At 38.4% G+C, this 18,746-nt stretch overlaps 1 protein-coding gene across 2 annotated transcripts; it reads left to right on the top strand.

Annotated features, from left to right (window-relative positions):
- The first annotated feature begins 2,140 nt into the window (after positions 1–2,140).
- Positions 2,141–18,152, top strand: cfap418 (cilia and flagella associated protein 418). 2 transcript variants are annotated; one of them, XM_067600417.1, is made up of 6 exons: positions 2,141–2,352; positions 3,170–3,272; positions 4,496–4,560; positions 4,989–5,054; positions 5,284–5,382; positions 16,576–18,152. In XM_067600417.1, the coding sequence occupies exons 1-6, from the start codon at positions 2,204–2,206 to the stop codon at positions 16,733–16,735; spliced, it is 642 nt and encodes a 213-aa protein (XP_067456518.1). In that variant the 5' UTR covers positions 2,141–2,203; the 3' UTR covers positions 16,736–18,152. The 2 variants fall into 2 exon arrangements, with proteins under 2 accessions (XP_067456518.1, XP_067456519.1); XM_067600418.1 differs by having other exon boundaries at positions 2,142–2,352; positions 5,287–5,382.
- Positions 18,153–18,746: the final 594 nt, after the last annotated feature.

The raw sequence follows: 18,746 nt of genomic DNA, 5'->3' as shown, positions 1-18,746 counted from the left end.
TAGTTTAGGTTTAGGCAGAGAATAAATGCTATAACTCCTCAAGACCCAAGCCAAGTTCCTGTGTCTTGCTTGCGACCTGCTGATTAAAGACTAGTAGACTAAAGCACTAGTACCTGGAATGTGGTTCCCAACAGTATCTTTTTTTGGTACTGTACTCTCTTTGTAATAACAAGAATGTAATTTCAGTAAAAAATAAACTTCACTTTCAACATTGGTATTTATTTAGGACATTTTGTAATTAATTTAGAATATTTTGTTGTAACAGACACCACACAAATTAAAACCCCTTCCTGCCTTTCTAATAAAAACTAAAACTAATAAAAGTGTTCATACAAATGTCAGAAGAGGTCTACATATCCTGACTTAGTCTGTGTTCAGGGTCAAGCTTAAATAACTTTGGATCCCACATTTCCCATATTGCAACTTTATTTGTGGTTTTAGATCACTCGCTCTACCACATCATCTCAATCTTTCTCTTTCTCTGTATGTTGGTCTTTTGTCATAGAAACAAACAGGAAGAAAGGGACACAAACATCACTGTTGTCAGCACTGTGACAAAGTCTTCAGGACATCAAAAAGATTCATCAGAGAATTCACACTGGAGAGAAACCGTACAGCTGTAAACAATGTGGGAAAACTTTCAAGTTTCAAGCTGTGATCAATCACGTCACACTCCCTTTTAATATCGTCAAATAACTAATTAAAAACAAACTTATCAGAAAAGTGAGCAATATGAGCGTAATAAGAACTATCTAAAATGACAGAAACCATCTTTGGGAAAAATTTAGTTCATGTCCCATCTGCTAACATGGAAGGGGGCGGGACTTGTGCCAGCCACCGGGGGCGATCGAGATGTTTTGGCTTCACTTTTAGGGAGCTGTTATGACGTCCATATTTACAGTATATACAGTCTATGTTTCCCACCAAGGTGGGATCCTGTAGATCTTTGAGGTGTTGTGAGGGGAATCTTGAAACAGTGAACGAATAAAGCATCATATATGGTGTACATATAGTAGAGACATATGGTCATGAGATGCCTTGACACTGTTGATGCATCTGCACCTGCAAACAAGCCTATACTTTGTAACAAATCAAACCCATCAATTACCAGGCAATCAACATAATGGTTGCCCAACGTAGTTCTCCCTATAGTGGAGGGCAGTAAAGTTCTGCCTTGTCTTATCTAATCTCATCCTCTACAAACTCTTCTTTTTAGGTAAAGTTAGAGAAACTACAGCAGCTGAAGGCCTCCACAGAGCTCATTGTGTCAGCTGAAAGTCTGGTATATAAAGACACAGTACAGAGTGGGATTGGGAAAATGTATTTCCATAATAGCTTTTTCTCTCCATTTACATCACTCTCCTTGCTGTAACCATGTCAGTAGCTGCCCTGCTGCTCACTGAGTCCACACTTGATCCTCTGAAAGTGCACTGGGATCAGAGCCACACAGTCAACAGGGACCATAGTGGGAAATTGACGCACTCAAATATTTTGGGGGTGAGGAAAAAGCTGCACTTATCTTTTTGAGGACAGGCAATTATCTGTTAACACTGGCGTCACACAGTACCACTCAGTCAAAATGAACAGAGAGAGTGTTTAGGGTGCAGTGACAACAGGTTTTCAGTGTGTGTTTGTGTGTGTGTGATTTTCTGCCCCCACTACTCACTGTATAACAGAATATACATCTACAGCCGTATCTTCATGATTCAGCCTAGATTTGCTCTTTGACAGTAAAGATAAGAGAAGCAGGGATTTACTGCTCATCCTCACATGGAACCTGTATTGATTCTATTACAGTATATGAAGTGTTTTTAAAGCCTTTTTAGTTCATTTTTCCTTGAACTGAAAAAGAAAATCAACCTGTGCTCTGCTGTCCACTGGGTTAGTTAGTTAGTTAGTTAGTTGGTTAGTTGTAACTAACTAACTATAGTTAGTTAATGTTGTTATATATTTACTTGAGTAGGGTTTTAAACGCAGGACTTTTACTGGAGTATTTTTCCATTGTGGTATTTCTACTTTTACTTAAGTAAAGGATCTGAGAACAACTTCTTCGAATCTTTTTCGGGCAGAATTTTTTCCTTGGAGCAACATTTATTTTGAAGGCGGGGGTGCCCAACATCCGCCTTGCACTGGTGTTACTTAGCAACGACGAAAGCGTAGACTGTGGGCTGGTTAGCGAGGTAACGAGGTAAGCTAATCAAACATGGCTGATGATGATGATGACCTGGATGAACTGTTGGATGAAATCGAAAAAAAGTTTTGCCGCAACGTCTCTGTCGCATCTTCAGCTCGCGCGGACTCGAACGAGGCTGGAAAACACGGGAAAGACAATGACGGACAGAGAAAACACAGGTAAACAAAGCTAATATTAGCTCGTCGATGTTAGCTGTCGACTTATAAAGCTTATGTGAAACAGTTTGCAGGTTAAAATGTCTCTGTACGTTTTAAATGTCCGTGCTTCTAATGAGCAAACCGACATGTTCTGGGCCACAACTGACTTAAACGTTAGCTATAGGTATGCTACAAGCTAAGTCAGTGGGGGAAAGTAGATTGAGGTACTTGTACTTGAGTATTTCCATGTGATACTACTTTATACTTCCACTCCACTACATTTGAGAGGGAAATATTGTACTTTCTACTCCACTACATTTATTTGACAGCTTTAGTTACTTTTCAGACGTAGATTTGACACACTGGATAATATAACAAGCTTTTAAAATACAACACATTGTTAAAGATGAAACCAGTGGTTTCCAACCTTTTTGGCTTTTGACGTCTTACAAAAAGCAGTGTGTAGTCGGGGTCACATTTCACATGTCTATGAGTTGTTAACAGCTCCATCAAATAGTGATTTTATATATTATATCATATATAATAATATATCAGTCAGAGGGACCAAACCACTACTTTTACTGCAATACTTTAACTACATCAAGCTCATAATACTTATGTACTTTTACTGTAGTAGGATTTTTCCTCCAGGACTTTTAGTTGTAATGGAGTATTTTTATATCGCTGTATTGGTACTTCATCATCTCTAAACACTTAAAAATCACGAACACTGAGGTGTGTTGTCAACGGTATTTGTTGATGTTTGTCACTACTCTCTGGCCTTGTAGCTACTACAATGCAAAGGAACTAACTAATGTTTTGGTTTCCTCTGATTTAGTGCTGCTAAACCTGAAAAACCAATAAGCAGCATCACTGAAGATATTGACGCCCTCCTGGAGGAACTGCTGGAGGAAGACTACAGTGATTCCACCAAACCAAAGGTGAACATGCCCAAACTCCTCTCAAAGATGATAGTGTTAATTAAAAGAACCAGCACTGGTTGACCTCTATTAAATTTGCAAATGTTTAAACATTCAAAACCAAGGGAAACAGTCTTGGTTAATATGCTGCAGCTAAATGACGAGTAGAGTAAGTGTTACCACTAACATTTTCTAAAGTATCTACACTGAATAATGCACTACCAGTACTTACATGTTATATTCGGTATAACTACTCCAAATATATTCTTGACTTTAGAGCTGCAACAATTAGTCGATTGTCAGAAAATTAACCAGCAACTATTTTGATAAATAATATTTTTAGTGATTTTTTTTTTTTTTTAAAGGAAAAATGCAAAACATTTGCTGTTTGCAGCATCTCAAATGTGAGGATTTTAAACTTTTAAACTTTCATACATGATAGTTAACTGAATATTTAAAGATTTTGGACTGTTGATCGGACAAAAAACAAGATATTTGAAGGTGTCACCATGGGATTTAAGAAGTTTTAATTGTTTTGTGACCTTTTATGGACAAAATAAGGAAATAATCGTTAGTTGCAGCTCTAGTTGCCTTGTCTGAACTTCAGCAACACAACCTTTTCTTTTTTCTCTTATTTAACCAAGTATTAAATATATAATTGAGATTAAAATATTTTTTTCAAGGGAGTCATGGCCAAGAAGGCAGCATGAACAACATAAATACATTAAAACAACTGTCACACCCCAGAAACGAGCATAAAAATATCCAGTTAAGATGCATATACAGGTATACATAATTATCCAAATAAGTAAACATATAATAATGAAATAAATGTATAGAAAAATGTCATTAACATAGCCTGTATTTAGCATGTAAATCCAAACAAGCGAGTTCAAACAACTTGGTAAATTCAGCAGAGCAAAACAACAATATTTGAAAGGAAGTTTAGCGTATTCACATTTAACTTTTTTTTAATTTGAAATGGAAGTACTCGGCTCATAAATGCACTCATTTACTTCTCACCTCTTCATCGTTATCATGCAGCTGCCTCATCTCCAACTCTGTATCTTCATTATGAAAGAACTGGCACCTGGGTTTGTAAATATGACTAAATCCATATGAATGTTTTATTAGAGGCTATCAGACGCATGGTGAGTCACACGTGGTGCTGTAATACATCTGTTCAGGTTTAAATTAATTGACACTTTTTTATCCGTAATCTACTCTTTTACCTTTAATTTCAGACTGAACATTTTCCTAAAGGACCACAAGTGGAGAAGAAGCTGTCGTCTCAGTCTGGAGGCAGGAAGTAAGTGAATGAGTTCATTCAGAACAACAACAAAAAAAAACATGCAGGTGGGAATAATAATTACAGGGTACAAACAGAGGAAGAAAATGCACTCAGCCATCTCAAAGGGAATTTGTGAAGACGTGTTCAGCAAAGTAAAAAGACATTTTGACTCAATCAGTGCTAGAAGACAGTCAGTCAACTATTAAAAGTAGGTTTAGAAGATTTTCTTTTGGTAATAGAGGCACATTTGTTAAATGTATTTATGAAAGTGAGAACTACATTATCATATTTCTAACAGTAAGTTTACCAGTTCCTTGTATGTTGAATAGCAGTGTTCATATTGTGCTGTCGGCTCTTTTGTTTTTCTTTGACGTGGATACTGTGTGGAGACGGTCTGGAGGGTTATTTAACCAGACCACATGTCTTACTGCTTGTTCTGCATCCAGGTGCTGTCCTGTGTTCGTTGGCGGGAGCTCCGTCACAAACGGTGTCGGAACAGCCACATCCAAGAGGTGCGACAACAACATCCCAAACTTCAAATATCTGTCAAGTCTCGCCTTAAATTGGTTTATGATAACACTGGACAGTTGATACTGTTGACAGTAACGACACTAAACGAGCACTTTGACACACTGATGCGTAAACATGACTGATTATCAATTTTATTTATTTATTTTTTTTACTTGGAATCTTAAAATAAGCTTCTGTGACTAATAATAACTGATCAGCAATCTGTATCAGCAGGTCATGTGACCAGTTGAGGTGTACGTCCTGTGACTTCCGGGTGCTGATGTTCGATGACTGTGAGTGGGATCCGTCCTGCGATTACCTGTTCCTCAGGTGAGTCTGTGGTTCTCACTTTAGAACACAAAAATACAGAACAATTAAACACTTTAACCGATGGGTGCCTGAATTTTTCATTAGCAAAATGATAAAATAATCCATTATTAAAATAGTTGAGGATTCATTTAATAGTTGGCAATTAATTGATTAATGGACTAATTGTTGCAGCTCTATTCTCCTGCCGTGAGAGTGAGCAGAAATTAAATGAGGCTAACTATTCCTGTAAATCTCTGGTATTTGCTGTTGTGCGGATTTCTTTCTGTTTTCATTCTCGGTAATGTTTTCCAGTAACTCCTGTCTCCATGTGAGGCATCCAGCAGTAGGTCTGAAATCTGTGGGTATGACAGTGTTATGGAAAATTCTAACTTTAGGGGATACAAATTGGGTTACGCTGGTTCAAGCACGCGGACCTCGAGGTCACAGTGAAGACAGCGGTAAATCTTACAGAGAGAGACACTGTGTCCTGTGGCGCTCAGCAGCTGTCTGCGGATGTTTGGAGAAGACAGGAGCCACTCTGATAAAGACTGAACCGGCGTTGTCACGGTTACCAAGGTCAGAGGAGATGGCCCCCGAGACTCCCCAGACACCACAGATAGGTTGATTGCACAGATTCCATCGGCATAATCAGACAACAGCGGCTGCAGACCAGAATGCAATGCAACGTGACTGAACTAACACGGGTAAAAAAACATTTCCCTGTTTAGAAACTAATGAGCCAAGAGGCTAAACTTTGCACGCTGTAGATGCATTGAGTGTGACCATTTCTGGGCGTGTAGTGTTTGTGGTGATCAGAGTTGAGACGGCATCGAGCACAGATAAAGTTTCAATTCTGCTCGGCCAAGTTTCAATAAATATTCTCAGCATAAGACATCAAAGGCTCCCGGACGCTTTCTTCATTGATGAGTTGGCCGTTGATCAGCGAATCTCCACAACAGACAGACTGCCAGGTGGTAGGTTAATGTGTGCCAGAGATCCTCAGTGAAGAACTTCTGCAGGGGAATAACAGTCAGCCAACCGTCTAACTGTTCTCAACTCAAATAAATCTGACAAGAAAAATAGATCAATTTGTAGGAACAGGCCGAATCACAAGGACAATAATAAAAAGTGCAAGTTGGTTTATAATCTATTGTGCAGGTATATAAAATTGCTGGTTGGATATGTTTATCAGTTGTGACCAGTTCATCCAAAAGCTAATAGTTTTTCCCTGTTTTGTTCCTAAAGAAGTAAAATTATCCAGTAAATTACAAGACAAAAGCAAAGATTAGAGGAAAGTCTGAAAAAAATATGCATTTTTCTTCCTTTCAACATTAAATCTATCTTTTGATTCCATCTGGGGGTCCCGACCCTTAGGTTGGGAATCATTCTGCTACATTAAAAATAATAATCCACAGGAGTTTTTATTGGGCAGCTGTTGACATGCCGCACATTACTCTTCACATTATTCTTTGACTTTATTTGACAACATATTGAAGGTGCGAAGCTGTCAGTTGACTGGCTGATATTATGCTGTGTGTAATCTGTAATGTGGCAAACTGGCTCCGTTTGTTGCTGAAGTGGTGTTAGTTGGGTGTGTGACCCTCTATGGTCTCCTGTGAGTCTGTCTGGGGGCGTAATTGTTTGTAAAAAAAAGCACATCCACTCAATCCCTAAAATAAAAAGTCAGACAGAAAATACTTAATAGTCCTCCGTGTGTGCAGAAAGTAATCTGTAAAAGCTCTTTAGTGCCTGAAATTACATAAAAATCTCAGTTCTTCACACTACAAGATAAAACAACATCGAATATTTATCAAAGTGTCAACCTTTCTTGCTAGATTTGTTAGATGTTTGGTTATAGATGATGTTTCTTAGTTTGGTCAGAAGGTGGCAGTAATGAGCTGTGAAGCTGAGCTTGTTTGCCACCCGCCTCTTCTTCACACATTAATTTCTCTGCTTAACATCCACTAAAACAGCATCTTGAGTAACAAGTGTAGACGCATATATTAACATGTGTTACCTCTTAGACGTAGCGTGGTGGTTTTTAGAAGTGAAAATTACTCATTTTACCCCAGAGTTGTTTATGTTTCGTGACCTTTTGAGTCATTTCAAACTTAAAGACTCTTCAAATGAGACAAGTGTTTTAGTCATATCATCACATTCAGGTGTGTTTATCTCCCACAATCCTGACAACCAGACAAAACATATAAGAGTGTTTTTGTCTGTCTGAACAATTATGCATCTGCTGATTATCAGTGTGACTGGAATAGAAACAAGTAGAGGCGTTGTTATTTTAAAGCCAGACTCACTCAATGCAAAACAAATGTCAGTGTAGTAATGAAGGTATTCAATCACTTTTAAGTGGCTACAATCAATATTTTTAATAATAACGATGTATAAGATGTCAGTGAGTAATGTGTTTGGGCCGTGGTGATGAACCTACAGAGAATTAACAGTGACTCTGCAGCTCCTCTCGGCTTTACGGAGCTTTATAGTGAGTTTCAGCTCATTGTTTATCTGTCTGGCTGCAACTTTACTGTTCTGGTTCACTCTCAGCGTCTCATAGCGTCATTTTGGTTGCAGCAGGCAGCTGTTTTCAGAGAAAAAGCTGTAAAAACCCACTGTACACTACCTGCTCAACAGACACAGTTAGCTGTAGACTAGCTGGTGAACATAGTGGAGCATTTAGCAGCTAAAGAGCCAGATATTTCCCTCAGGAGTTGGTAGAGAGCAAAAACAGAGCTAAAAGAGAGTGAATATTGGACTCACATTCACCAGATGGACAGAAACACGACTCCAAATGAATGATTATGTTGCTCTGTAACTGCTGGATGTGGAAATAAACAACTGTTTGCTAACAAGTTCAACATATCAACTTAAAATGTGATGATATGTCAGAGTTGTGTTCACTAGTTGTTTCCAAAATGGCCAAAAAATCAGTTGATACAGGTTAATAGATTCCACTTAAACTGGTTAAACCACTATGTAAGAGCCTAAACCGACAGATTACAGGCAAACACATTGATTCACTTCCTGATGAGCATCATAAGTGTGTCAACATAAATATAGACATAATATGAGGTTTCTATTCATTCTCCATCTGTGATGCAGTTTCTGTGTCTATTGCTGCTTCTTCATGTTCTGTTTGTTCCAAACTGGAAACATCAAATGGATCACTTCCTGTGTGGAACAGAGGAGCTTCAACGGCGACGGAGAGCTTTAAAAACACGAATGGAAAAGCTTCAGAAGTGAAGTGGATTGTGGATAATAGTCACATCATTTTAGTGTTAGAGCAATCAGCGGTGAAGAGTGAAGAAAAACAGATATTAATTTTTAAAAAGGTTTTTAATAAATTGAATTTGTCAGTTAAATTGAACCACTTACTTCGTAATGCCGAATAAAAACAATAAAATCCAAAAAACTTTCTCTTCGCTCTTGAAGAATATTTCATTAGTTGGTTTTTAAATTCAGTTTTATTTGTGTGACGCCCCCCCCCCCCCCCGCTGTCCCGGAGACCATCCCGACATCTGGCTGACAGCGGAGGGTCGTCAGACGGTTTGACCTGCCAGACTTTAAAAGCCGGCCCATGTGCACCTTGTTGTACTCACACTATTGCTTATTGGTGTTACATATAGTTTCAATAATTTATTAAATTTGTTTTATGGATAACTCTTGCATGGAATCCCTTCTTGTCGCATCCTTGTATTCATAAATTTTAAACAAATTGTTTTTTAAGCTAAACAAAATTGGGATTAATGCTGCTCCTCTCCAATATCCACTAAAACAAACAATACAAACATAATCAAACCGTGCATGGTGCTCGCAAATATCTGAACTGCAACGCTAAATACTAAAGACACTTTAATCAACACTGTTTACAAGCACCTAAATTCAATTTAGCATTCTTAAATTGATCCCGAACCAAATTTGACTGTCCAATTAAACCAAACGAGCCCTCATTTCTCACACTAAGCCTAGATTTAACCTTACCAGGCAGGATTTAGATCCTGGACGAGCCCCCATTTTTCAGAAACTGGCTCAGGAATGTGACAAGGAGACAAGAATTTACTATAAATGTACTTTATTAAAAATGGTACAGCTGGGTATCATTTGAAAGTTTTTGATACTTTACTGACTATAAACACAATATTAAAAAAAACGAACAAACAACCTTTTAATAATAAGAATCTGACTTGGTCTTCTGTTCAGTTTCTGGTATAATTTGGCGAGCACAACTTGTTCAGTTCATTTTGTTACTCCCCCCCTACCTCCGTCTGTTACAAACATCATTTAATTCCCAGCACAATATTACACAGCTTCTGTGATTATGGGATTATGTCACCACACACAGGTGTACACACAACGACTTTCGTTTCATGTTAAAATCCCCTTTTTGTGTGTACGTGCAGCAGCAGGAGGGACACAGACTAATTCCTGGTGACACTGTGTCATTTGTTACAGTAACAGCAGCTGACAGGCCGCAGCAGAAAAACAAAGAAACACTGGGATGATGACGTTGTGTGTGTGTGTGTGTGTGTGTGTGGCGGGTTGGTCTGGATGTTATCTTACATCATCCTCTGAGGGGTCGTTGTCTTCCTGCTGATCAACACGTCTGCTGATACGATACCGTGTGAAAGTGACAGAAATCGCAGAAGTTTAGTCAAGTTTTATCTTTATTTTCAGTAAGAACACATAGAAGTAAAGTACTTAAAATGGAGCTGACTGGGATGAGTTATTATAATCAATTAATTCTACATTTAGGAAGACATTTTTAGTGATTTATCAAACCTGCAATTAAATACCATCAACAAAAAAGTAATGAAGTGATAAATAAATGTAATTACCATAGACTGTATAAAAATATGGTCATAGTTACCGTGACATCACTCGTTGGTTTCTGAAGAGCGGTTTTGAAGCTCAAAGTGAGCCGCTCCGGCCGTCGCCATCTTGGCAGTGCGTGACGCTGCCTAACTCCCAGCCAATCAAAAATGGGCAAAGAGGCGGGGCCAAATGGCTGAAACAATCCACCTAGCGGCTGGCAGACCTGTCACTCAAAGCAGCCATGTCCTTCATTATGCATAACTTTAAGGCTTAATAAAATTTAAACAGGTGAGTTATAAACAAATTCACCCCCCGTACAGTTGTCATGAAAGAGGAAATTAGCTACAGAGACCAAAACCGTTTTTTGTACCAGGCTGTAAACATGTTTATTTCTGCTGTAAAGTTGGACATTTTAACATGGGGGTCTATGGGGATTGACTCGCTTTTGGAGCCTCAAACTGCAGTTTTTGGCACTTCCGCATTGGCTTAATTTTTCAGCCCCGGAGGTTGCCGCTTGGTAATTACTCAATTATTCTGGTCTTAAAGGGGAATTACTGTTGTGTAAAAAGTAGTTGAAAGCCTTTTGTGCCTCCAGAGGGAGCTGTGTAAATCTGATAAATTACCTCAAGTGATGTTGCGTTAGAAAGAAGTGATATTAGCAGTTAGTGTAGCTCCTCATCTCTGCTGGAGGCTACATTAGCTACTATTAGCATGATACCGTACTCACGTCATGTCCCATCTACGTTAAAGGGCGGGTTCACAATTTTTCAAGCGTGTCTTAAAACAACAGTCAGGAGCCAAAATGAACATTGAAACCTGTTTTTCTTGCTGTAATCATTCCTCCTGTTCATACTGACCATTAGAAGATCCCTTCATAATGACCTTACAATGGAAGTGATGGAGGACAAAACCCACAGTCCTCCTTCTGTGCAAAAAATGTATTTAAAAGTTTATCTGAAGCTAATATGAAACCATCTCTGTTCTGACTCCATAGATATGTTTCAACGTTACAGTCTTTTTAGTGCCAAAGTCCCTCTTTTTGTTACTATACTTCCACCTGCAGCTCAACAGGGAAACACTGTCCGAGGAAACACAAAGAGGGAATTTGATGCTAAAAAGACTGTAAATGTGTCAGATATCCACTTGATATGACTAACTCAGACTGATGAAGCTGAATAGAAGCTTCACAGAGACTTAAATGACTGTGTGGACACACTGTGGATTTTGGCCTCCATCACTTCCATTGAAAGCACATTTGAAGGATCTTTTAATATCCAGTATGAACAGGAGGAATGATTACAGCGAGTAAAACCTCTTTCACTGCTCACATGGGCACCTGACTGCTGGTTTAAGGCACCAAAGTGGTTTGACTTCATCCTCTGGAGACTTTGAATATCTGTAGCAAATTTCACATCAATCCATCCAATCGTTAGTTACATCACTAGCATGGCGAAAAACCTATAAATATCCACATTTCTGCACAACAACATAACTCAACATTTCACACATATGGAACCCAGGACCTCAGTCCGTTGACATTTCAACACTAAGCATCATTCTGTTTCCTGGAGTGTGTACTTTTAGACTGATCGTGTTAAGTTCAGAGCACTCAGGAGAACTCAGGGTGATGAGTTTGTCCTTTAAGTCGTCACATCATGGACTGACATCCAAAAAGATTCAGTCCCTTCAGCAGCAGAGCTTTCACCTGTCAACTGCAAGATTTTCACTGTAACTATACTGACATCTGTTATTTTACTGCTTTATGTCCAAGTCTTCTCTTTGATGAATACAGATTTTAAATAATCTTTGTGTCGTTCCATTGAAACACATTTAACTGGAGGTTAAACTGTCTGAATAATAGATTTAGCAGTTTATCCATAGTTTGTTCATTAAAGAATATCATGGTTCATATTATTCTTTAAGCAATTGATCAGGTTTCTTTTCACACTGGATTTTACCATCTCAATGGGAAGTGAACATTCATTACCGAGGATACCCACACGCTTGTTTTATTCTTTTATATTTTTAATTAAGAGCCTTACCCGAGACTGAAAGCATTGAGCTGATAGAAGTACAGGTGTTGTAGCCTGTAATTTATTATCAAAAGTGCGTGTGCATGGAGCGTAAAAGCAATTATAAATGGTGTAGATGAATTTATAATTGCTCTTACAGTTGTTGACGACGTAGGTGTGAAATGCAGCTCTTCACTGCTCAAGAAAGACGCTTTTTAAAAAAAAAACCTTTTTCACTGTGAAAGTGTGAAGTGACTCAGCTTTTATTTCCTGCAGAAAGCTGCGACCTCAAACAGTATTTAAACCAGGAGGAACGCTCTGTGTTTAACACTGAATGCATGTTGAGTGCACTTAACGTTTCACCCTGTGTGTGCTTGTTAATTTGCTTTTCACTACCATGTGTTTTAAATGCTAAAGATCATAATAATTCATATGGATGAAGCCATGACTGGACAATAATTTTTTAATTATTTTCGATATGGTGGCTCCAAAGTATGAAGTTCCACTGGTGATGGTTTTAGTCTGTTGACAATCCCTGATATATTAATCCTGTTTTAGACCTGAGCAGTTAATGAAAGCTGCATTGACACATTTTTAGCCACTAGAGGGCAGAAAAATAACAATACAGGTTTAAAAAGTTGTGGCAAACATGTTAGTAAGCAGTTACTGATTTACACATCCAACAGACATGAAACAACATGTTTGTGTCCATCTGAGTCCAATATTCGCTCTCCTTTTAGCTCTGGTTTGGTCAACACCAACTCCTGTGGGACATCTGGCTCTTATAGCTGCTACATGTTCCGCTTTCTTCCCCAGCGAGCACACATATCTGTTTTTATTGAACTATACCTTCCAGACTACGTAGCTAAGTGTTTTAGCATCTTTCATTCACTTACATGAAACGGTTAGCATTAGCATTGCTATGCTACACTTTTGAGCTATTTATCCACTCCGTGATGAATACAGATTTGGATGGTGTACCTGAGTCTGCTAGTTAGCTTAACACAGTAACTTTCAAACCATGTCAGGCTAATGTGAATTCTCATTCTAGCTAAAAGAAAAGTGCACTGCATTGTTTTCTCATGGGGGAGATGAGAGTAAGTGTTGTGAAGTCAGCTCGACCAGATAGCCACGTCAATCATCTTTCTCTTAAATATGATTGGGCAGGTATTTATTACGTAATAAATTCCCTAGTTTAGCCCAACTGCAACCCAGTAAAAAGGGAAGGGAGAGAAACTTTCTAAAGAACTACATAGACTATGTCAAAGGCTGTTCTCATACTTTTTAGGTGTTTACTAAATGCACATTAGATCCCAGATTACATTATTAATAGCCAATCATGGATTTGCCTTTCCAGGGGCTTTAAGTGTTTCTGTCTGCTGTTTGATGCTGGGGAAGCAGTGCACAGCAGGTTTATTACAGCTTGTTTGATGAAAACAGCTGCCTGCTGCTGCTGCTGGAAATGAGGCTGATGAGCGTGCTGAGAGTGAACCGTACAGGTCCAGTTCATCTACCATGAGTCAGCAGATAAATACAAATATTGATAAATGCACATTTAAAATAGTACTACACTGATTTATCATTGCACTTATTAGAATTACTTATGATAAGTGCAATGATGAGTCTGATAATTATATTATCAGACTCATGATGGACAGAGCAGCAGAAGCAGAGATGTCGTCTTTTTTTATTCCCTGCATTCTTCTTCCATGACAAAACCTGGCGCCTACATTACCCACAGTGCAACTCCACCTCTGACTGTTAGGTTTGGAGATTCGAGATTCACGTCAACCTCCAAGTCCAACTCCAACCTCGACTGGAGAATTAGGATTTTTCTGAACGCTCAGATATATCTGACTTAGCACTTAATAATACAGCAGGAAGTGCCTGAAAATCTAGCAAATTTAAGTGAAATATAGTTTTGTCAGCGCACAGTAAACTATCATATGACCAACCTGAGTCGTCAGATAACATGAACACTCCCAAGTTCTTAAAGGAGGGTTCATAATGTTTCCAGTGTGTCTTAAAACAACAGTCAGGTGTCCATATGAACAGTGAAAGATGTTTTCCTCGCTGTAATCATTCCTCCTGTTCATACTGGATATTAAAAGATCCTTCAAATGTGCTTTCAGTGGAAGTGATGGAGGCCAAAATCCACAGTGTGTCCACACAGTCATTTAAAAGTCTCTGTGAAGCTTCTATTCAGCTTCATCAGTCTGAGTTAATCATATCAAGTGGATATCTGACACATTTACAGTCTTTTTAGCATCAAAGCAGTCAGAACAGAGATGGTTAAATTTTGGCATCGCAAATTAAATTCAGCATTGAAAACAAAACCTGAACTGAAAAAGGAAACGTTGGCATTGAAACAAGTTCCACTGAAAAATAAAACACAGGCATATTTTATTTTGATATTTTTTGCATTATGATGTTTTTCAATGTCAATATTCAGATTTTTTCTTCATGTCTCTTTTTTCGGTGACAGTTTTTTTTTCCAGTGTCACTGGTTTTTAACTTTCTGTCAGTGTTGTGGTGTAGAGAGAGAGAGAGAGAGAGAGAGAGAGAGAGAGAGAGAGAGAGAGAGATCACAGCCAGTAAGCCTTCCTGTCTGATGAAGATACCCGAGGGCGACGATGGAGATTTTGAGCCAGACTGTTGTAATTATCATTCTAGGACTGTCAGTGTCACTTTATTAAGTTTTAATATTTTTTTCAGGCGATATATGGTTAGTTTTTCCAAATAACGCTTTAGTATGAAATGGTTCTATACAAATCAAATTTTAATCAGATTGAATTCAGCTCACAGCACCGCTGCAGTACGTCCTCACAGCACCGCTAGCCTGGCTGTAGATTATTAATGTTGTTGTAATGTGATCAAAGACCCTAAAAGGTTTTTACAGAGCGATTACACACATACTCTATATGACTTTTATGAGTTTTCTCACACTTATTGTTAGTGATCCATCCAGTGAACGTCTGTTTCAAACATTTTTCCCACCGTGGAGAGACCAGGAAACTGGAAACAAACAAACAAACAAACAAAAAGCATCAATCTTTTAGAAAAGGTTGAGTTTCTGGAGGACAGACATTACCTTTATCCCTGCTATCTCCGCTCATTAAACCGGCTGTGCGGAGCAGCCGAGGAGCCTCATTTAATTTTTTAGAGCAGCAACATTCAACTGTAAGAGGTTAAAGTTCAAGATCTGTGATGCAAAGTGTGAAAATTGACCTTTAAACTTGAGACAAATGAGCTGCGAGAAGGAATATATTTAACTAGGAGAAGTTTGTGAATGGAATTACAGAAAGGACAATTTTAAATGTGTTTTTTAAAATCAATAATACATCATTTAAGGCTGCATTAATTTATTTTTTTGTCCACCTGGGAACCAAATGATGAGCTGATAAACTTGTTATAATGAACATGTTAGAGAACAACCAACTCCTGAGATAAATATCTAATGTCTAATGTCTCTTTAGCTTCTCGATGTTCCACTTTCTTCACCAGTTACTCTTTAACTTTCTCAGTCTGCTGTTTGCTGACAGTCGGGTTTATCAGAAAACAGCTGAGACTGAACCAGACAGGGAAAATGTGCCAGAAAGCCAAAACAAGGAGCTAAAAGAGGCTAAAAGGCTCCGTACAGCTGCAGAGTTGGTGAGATGATTAATACAGCTTTAAGTGGACCAGCTGATACTAAGTACAGATTTTGGATGCTTCCAAATATACTTATAACCAGGAGGCTTTTATAACAAAAAACTTCTTTTATATCATCTTTTTTCACAGACTGAAGAGAATCTCCACACCACAGATATTTCTCCTCACAGCAGACACTAATTATCATGTAGGCTCACATTGTTAAATATATCTCTTATTCAATCTGAAATAGAGAAATTAATTTGCAGCTGCTGAGTCGGAGCATTAAGGAGCTGTATCAGCGCTGTAGCTGAGAACACTTCAATCATCTCCAGGGTAGTTATTCAAGATCTCGTCTAGACGTGTTTTAGGACACATAAAAATACTCTGTGCTGAATAATAATAATCGGTATCTGATGTGGTTTTTCTACAAAAAAAAGTTCAATTAAAATTACATCTCCTCCTTCTCTCTCTTTTAAAAATCCAGAAGTTTGTGCACTGGAGGCTTCAAGGTTCCACGTCACACTTGTGTAAGCCGAATACTGAACCACGATTGGCTCCAAACTAGCTGTGATGTCACAAATCCAGCTCGTAGGTTCACGTGTTAAACTGAGATTTAAGGTGAACTCAAGAGAAACTTTCCTCCCTCCGCAGATGAAGAAGAACAACATCCAGCTGAAGGAACAAGAAGAAGAAGAAGGTGTCTTTAAAGCTTTACTCCATCCTGTCTGTCTCTGTTTTTCTGTCTGTGCAGGAACAACGTGCCGGACCGTCAGAAGCTCCGAGCCAAGCTGAAGAAGAGGAGAGGTTTACGAGCGTACGCCTGCCAGTGCAGCTGGTTCTCCACGTTGGAGCCGACAGACCTCCGGGACCAACCTCAGCTCAGATGGGTCTGCGGCAAACACCAGGACTGACATTCGCTCCTCACCGCTGCTACACAGCCGTCACAAACTTCTGATCAGTCTGGATAAGCAAAGCACAAATGTGACAGACAGAGAAACTCGTAGCTGGTTTCACGTCAAGTCAAGGAGACTGTTGGACATAAATACCTGCAGTGAAACGGACTTCAAGGAAGGTTTTTACCTCGAGGTTTCTGCAGACAGCTGTCCTTTCATCATGGTCATATACACTGATTACACTAAACAGCATCACTTATAACCTCTTCATTATCTCTAATATGCAGTTAGGTTTGATTTTCAGTGTCAGACCCTGAAATTATCAACTGAATGTTTTTTAAATGTCAAACACCTCTGAATGCCAGAAACACAGCTGACCATCCTGGTCAAATCACAGATATGCTATAAAATCAGATTTCTATGAAAGGACAGTTTATTGTTGTTTAAGCTTTAACTGAGACGCTGCGTCGTCTCATTTGTGTGTCTTCTTGCTGCAGGAAAACAACTTGATCAGCTCCTTTTTAAAAAATAATCAGTGTTTATCTGAGAAAATCTGTTAAATTATTAACTTTAATAATGAAACTAATTCAAAACTGTGTAGAGAAGATCTGAAATGTATTAGGGAATGTTTTTAACATATATATATATATATTTTGTTGAACATTTTATGACTCTGTAGTGTAGTTTTATGTAACTCAGCCACCAGACTGTATTCTAGTGTTTGGTGTTTTTTTTTCTGCTTCTCTCACAGCAGCAGAAGAAGAAGAAGCTGCTCAGCTGTCAGTCAGCTGTTTGTTCCCCACAGAGACGCAGAAGTCTTCAACTTCACGTCACCGACTGTTCTGTTCTGTAATTTACAAGAACAGGTGCTGCTTTCTGTCCACAGCGTGTCCTTTATGTAACAACCAGACATCAATTTTAGATGTGGAGCTTTACGGGAAAATGTCTGCAAAGATGTCAGAGTTAAGAATAACGAGCTGCTATGATTAGACGATTAGTTGTCCGACAGAAAATGAATCAGCAACTATTTTGATAATCAAATTATCATTTAGGTCCTTTTTTTTTTAAGCAAAAATGCCCCAAAATTTGATGGTTTCAGGTCCTCAAATTTATGTTTTTTGCTGCATTTCCTTGTCTTACATTACAGAAAAATGTAAAATGGGTTTTGGTTTGTTTGGACAAAATAAGTGATTTGATGACGTCACTGTGAACTCTAGGAAACATTTTTCACTGTTTTGGTGCTATGTAAAGCAAAATTAATTGATTAATCAGAAGAATAAGCAGAAGATTAATTAATATAAAAATAATAAATTAGTTGCAGCCCTACATGTACATTTTGTGTCTAATATAGTTATGTTTTGTTTTTTTTTTAACATTTGGGCAGATTTACAAATTGTGTTTGTGAAGTAATATGAATTAAAGGAGACATATCATGCTTTTCTGTCATTTATACACTGTTATAATATCTGATGTTTAACATGGTCAAAGTTCCAAAACTTGAGGTGAACATCTGTAAAAATGCCGCCTGCAAGTCAAAGGTCAGGGTTTCGTTACCTCTGACGTCAGATCATTCGCGCGTGCCCACAAACGATCGTCCGTTAATCTTTATCTAATATTGTTTCACTTTGAGTTTTTTTACTCGGTCTCGGACCCGTTTGGACTCGTCTGTGACTTGACTCCAGTGATCTTGATCACAGTTCTCTCAAAGTCTGTTATTAAAAGTTTCTACTGTTTTATTTGTCACATGATATATTGAACCAAGTGATTCAGCCTGTTGGTGCATTTAGAGATATTTTATATTTACATTGTGTATTTCCTCTCATGCAGTAAACTGACCTGCTGTTAAACAGAACAGACTCGCTGATGATTAGTTGTTTGTGTTTGTATTTTTGTGGATTTTCAGTGACATCGGCTGAACTGTCGTGGTTTCATTCAGCTCTCTGAAGTCAAGTCACAGTTTAGTGAGATTAAAACTGGCCGTTTAACTCCAAACACAAACACACCAGCAGCTGTGTAATTACCCAGTAAA

Source organism: Thunnus thynnus, chromosome 10 (genome assembly GCF_963924715.1).
Source record: "Thunnus thynnus chromosome 10, fThuThy2.1, whole genome shotgun sequence".
Taxonomy (NCBI): Eukaryota; Metazoa; Chordata; class Actinopteri; order Scombriformes; family Scombridae; genus Thunnus; species Thunnus thynnus.
This window is presented reverse-complemented; position numbering and strand designations above follow the sequence as displayed.

Excerpts from the sequence above, each read along its gene's own strand:
- cfap418 (XM_067600417.1), top strand. The coding sequence starts at position 2,204 with ATGGCTGATGATGATGATGACCTGGATGAACTGTTGGATGAAATCGAA. Across the intron at positions 2,353-3,169 it reads GACGGACAGAGAAAACACAG|TGCTGCTAAACCTGAAAAAC; the intron begins GTAAACAAAGCT and ends CCTCTGATTTAG. Across the intron at positions 4,561-4,988 it reads TCTCAGTCTGGAGGCAGGAA|GTGCTGTCCTGTGTTCGTTG; the intron begins GTAAGTGAATGA and ends TTCTGCATCCAG.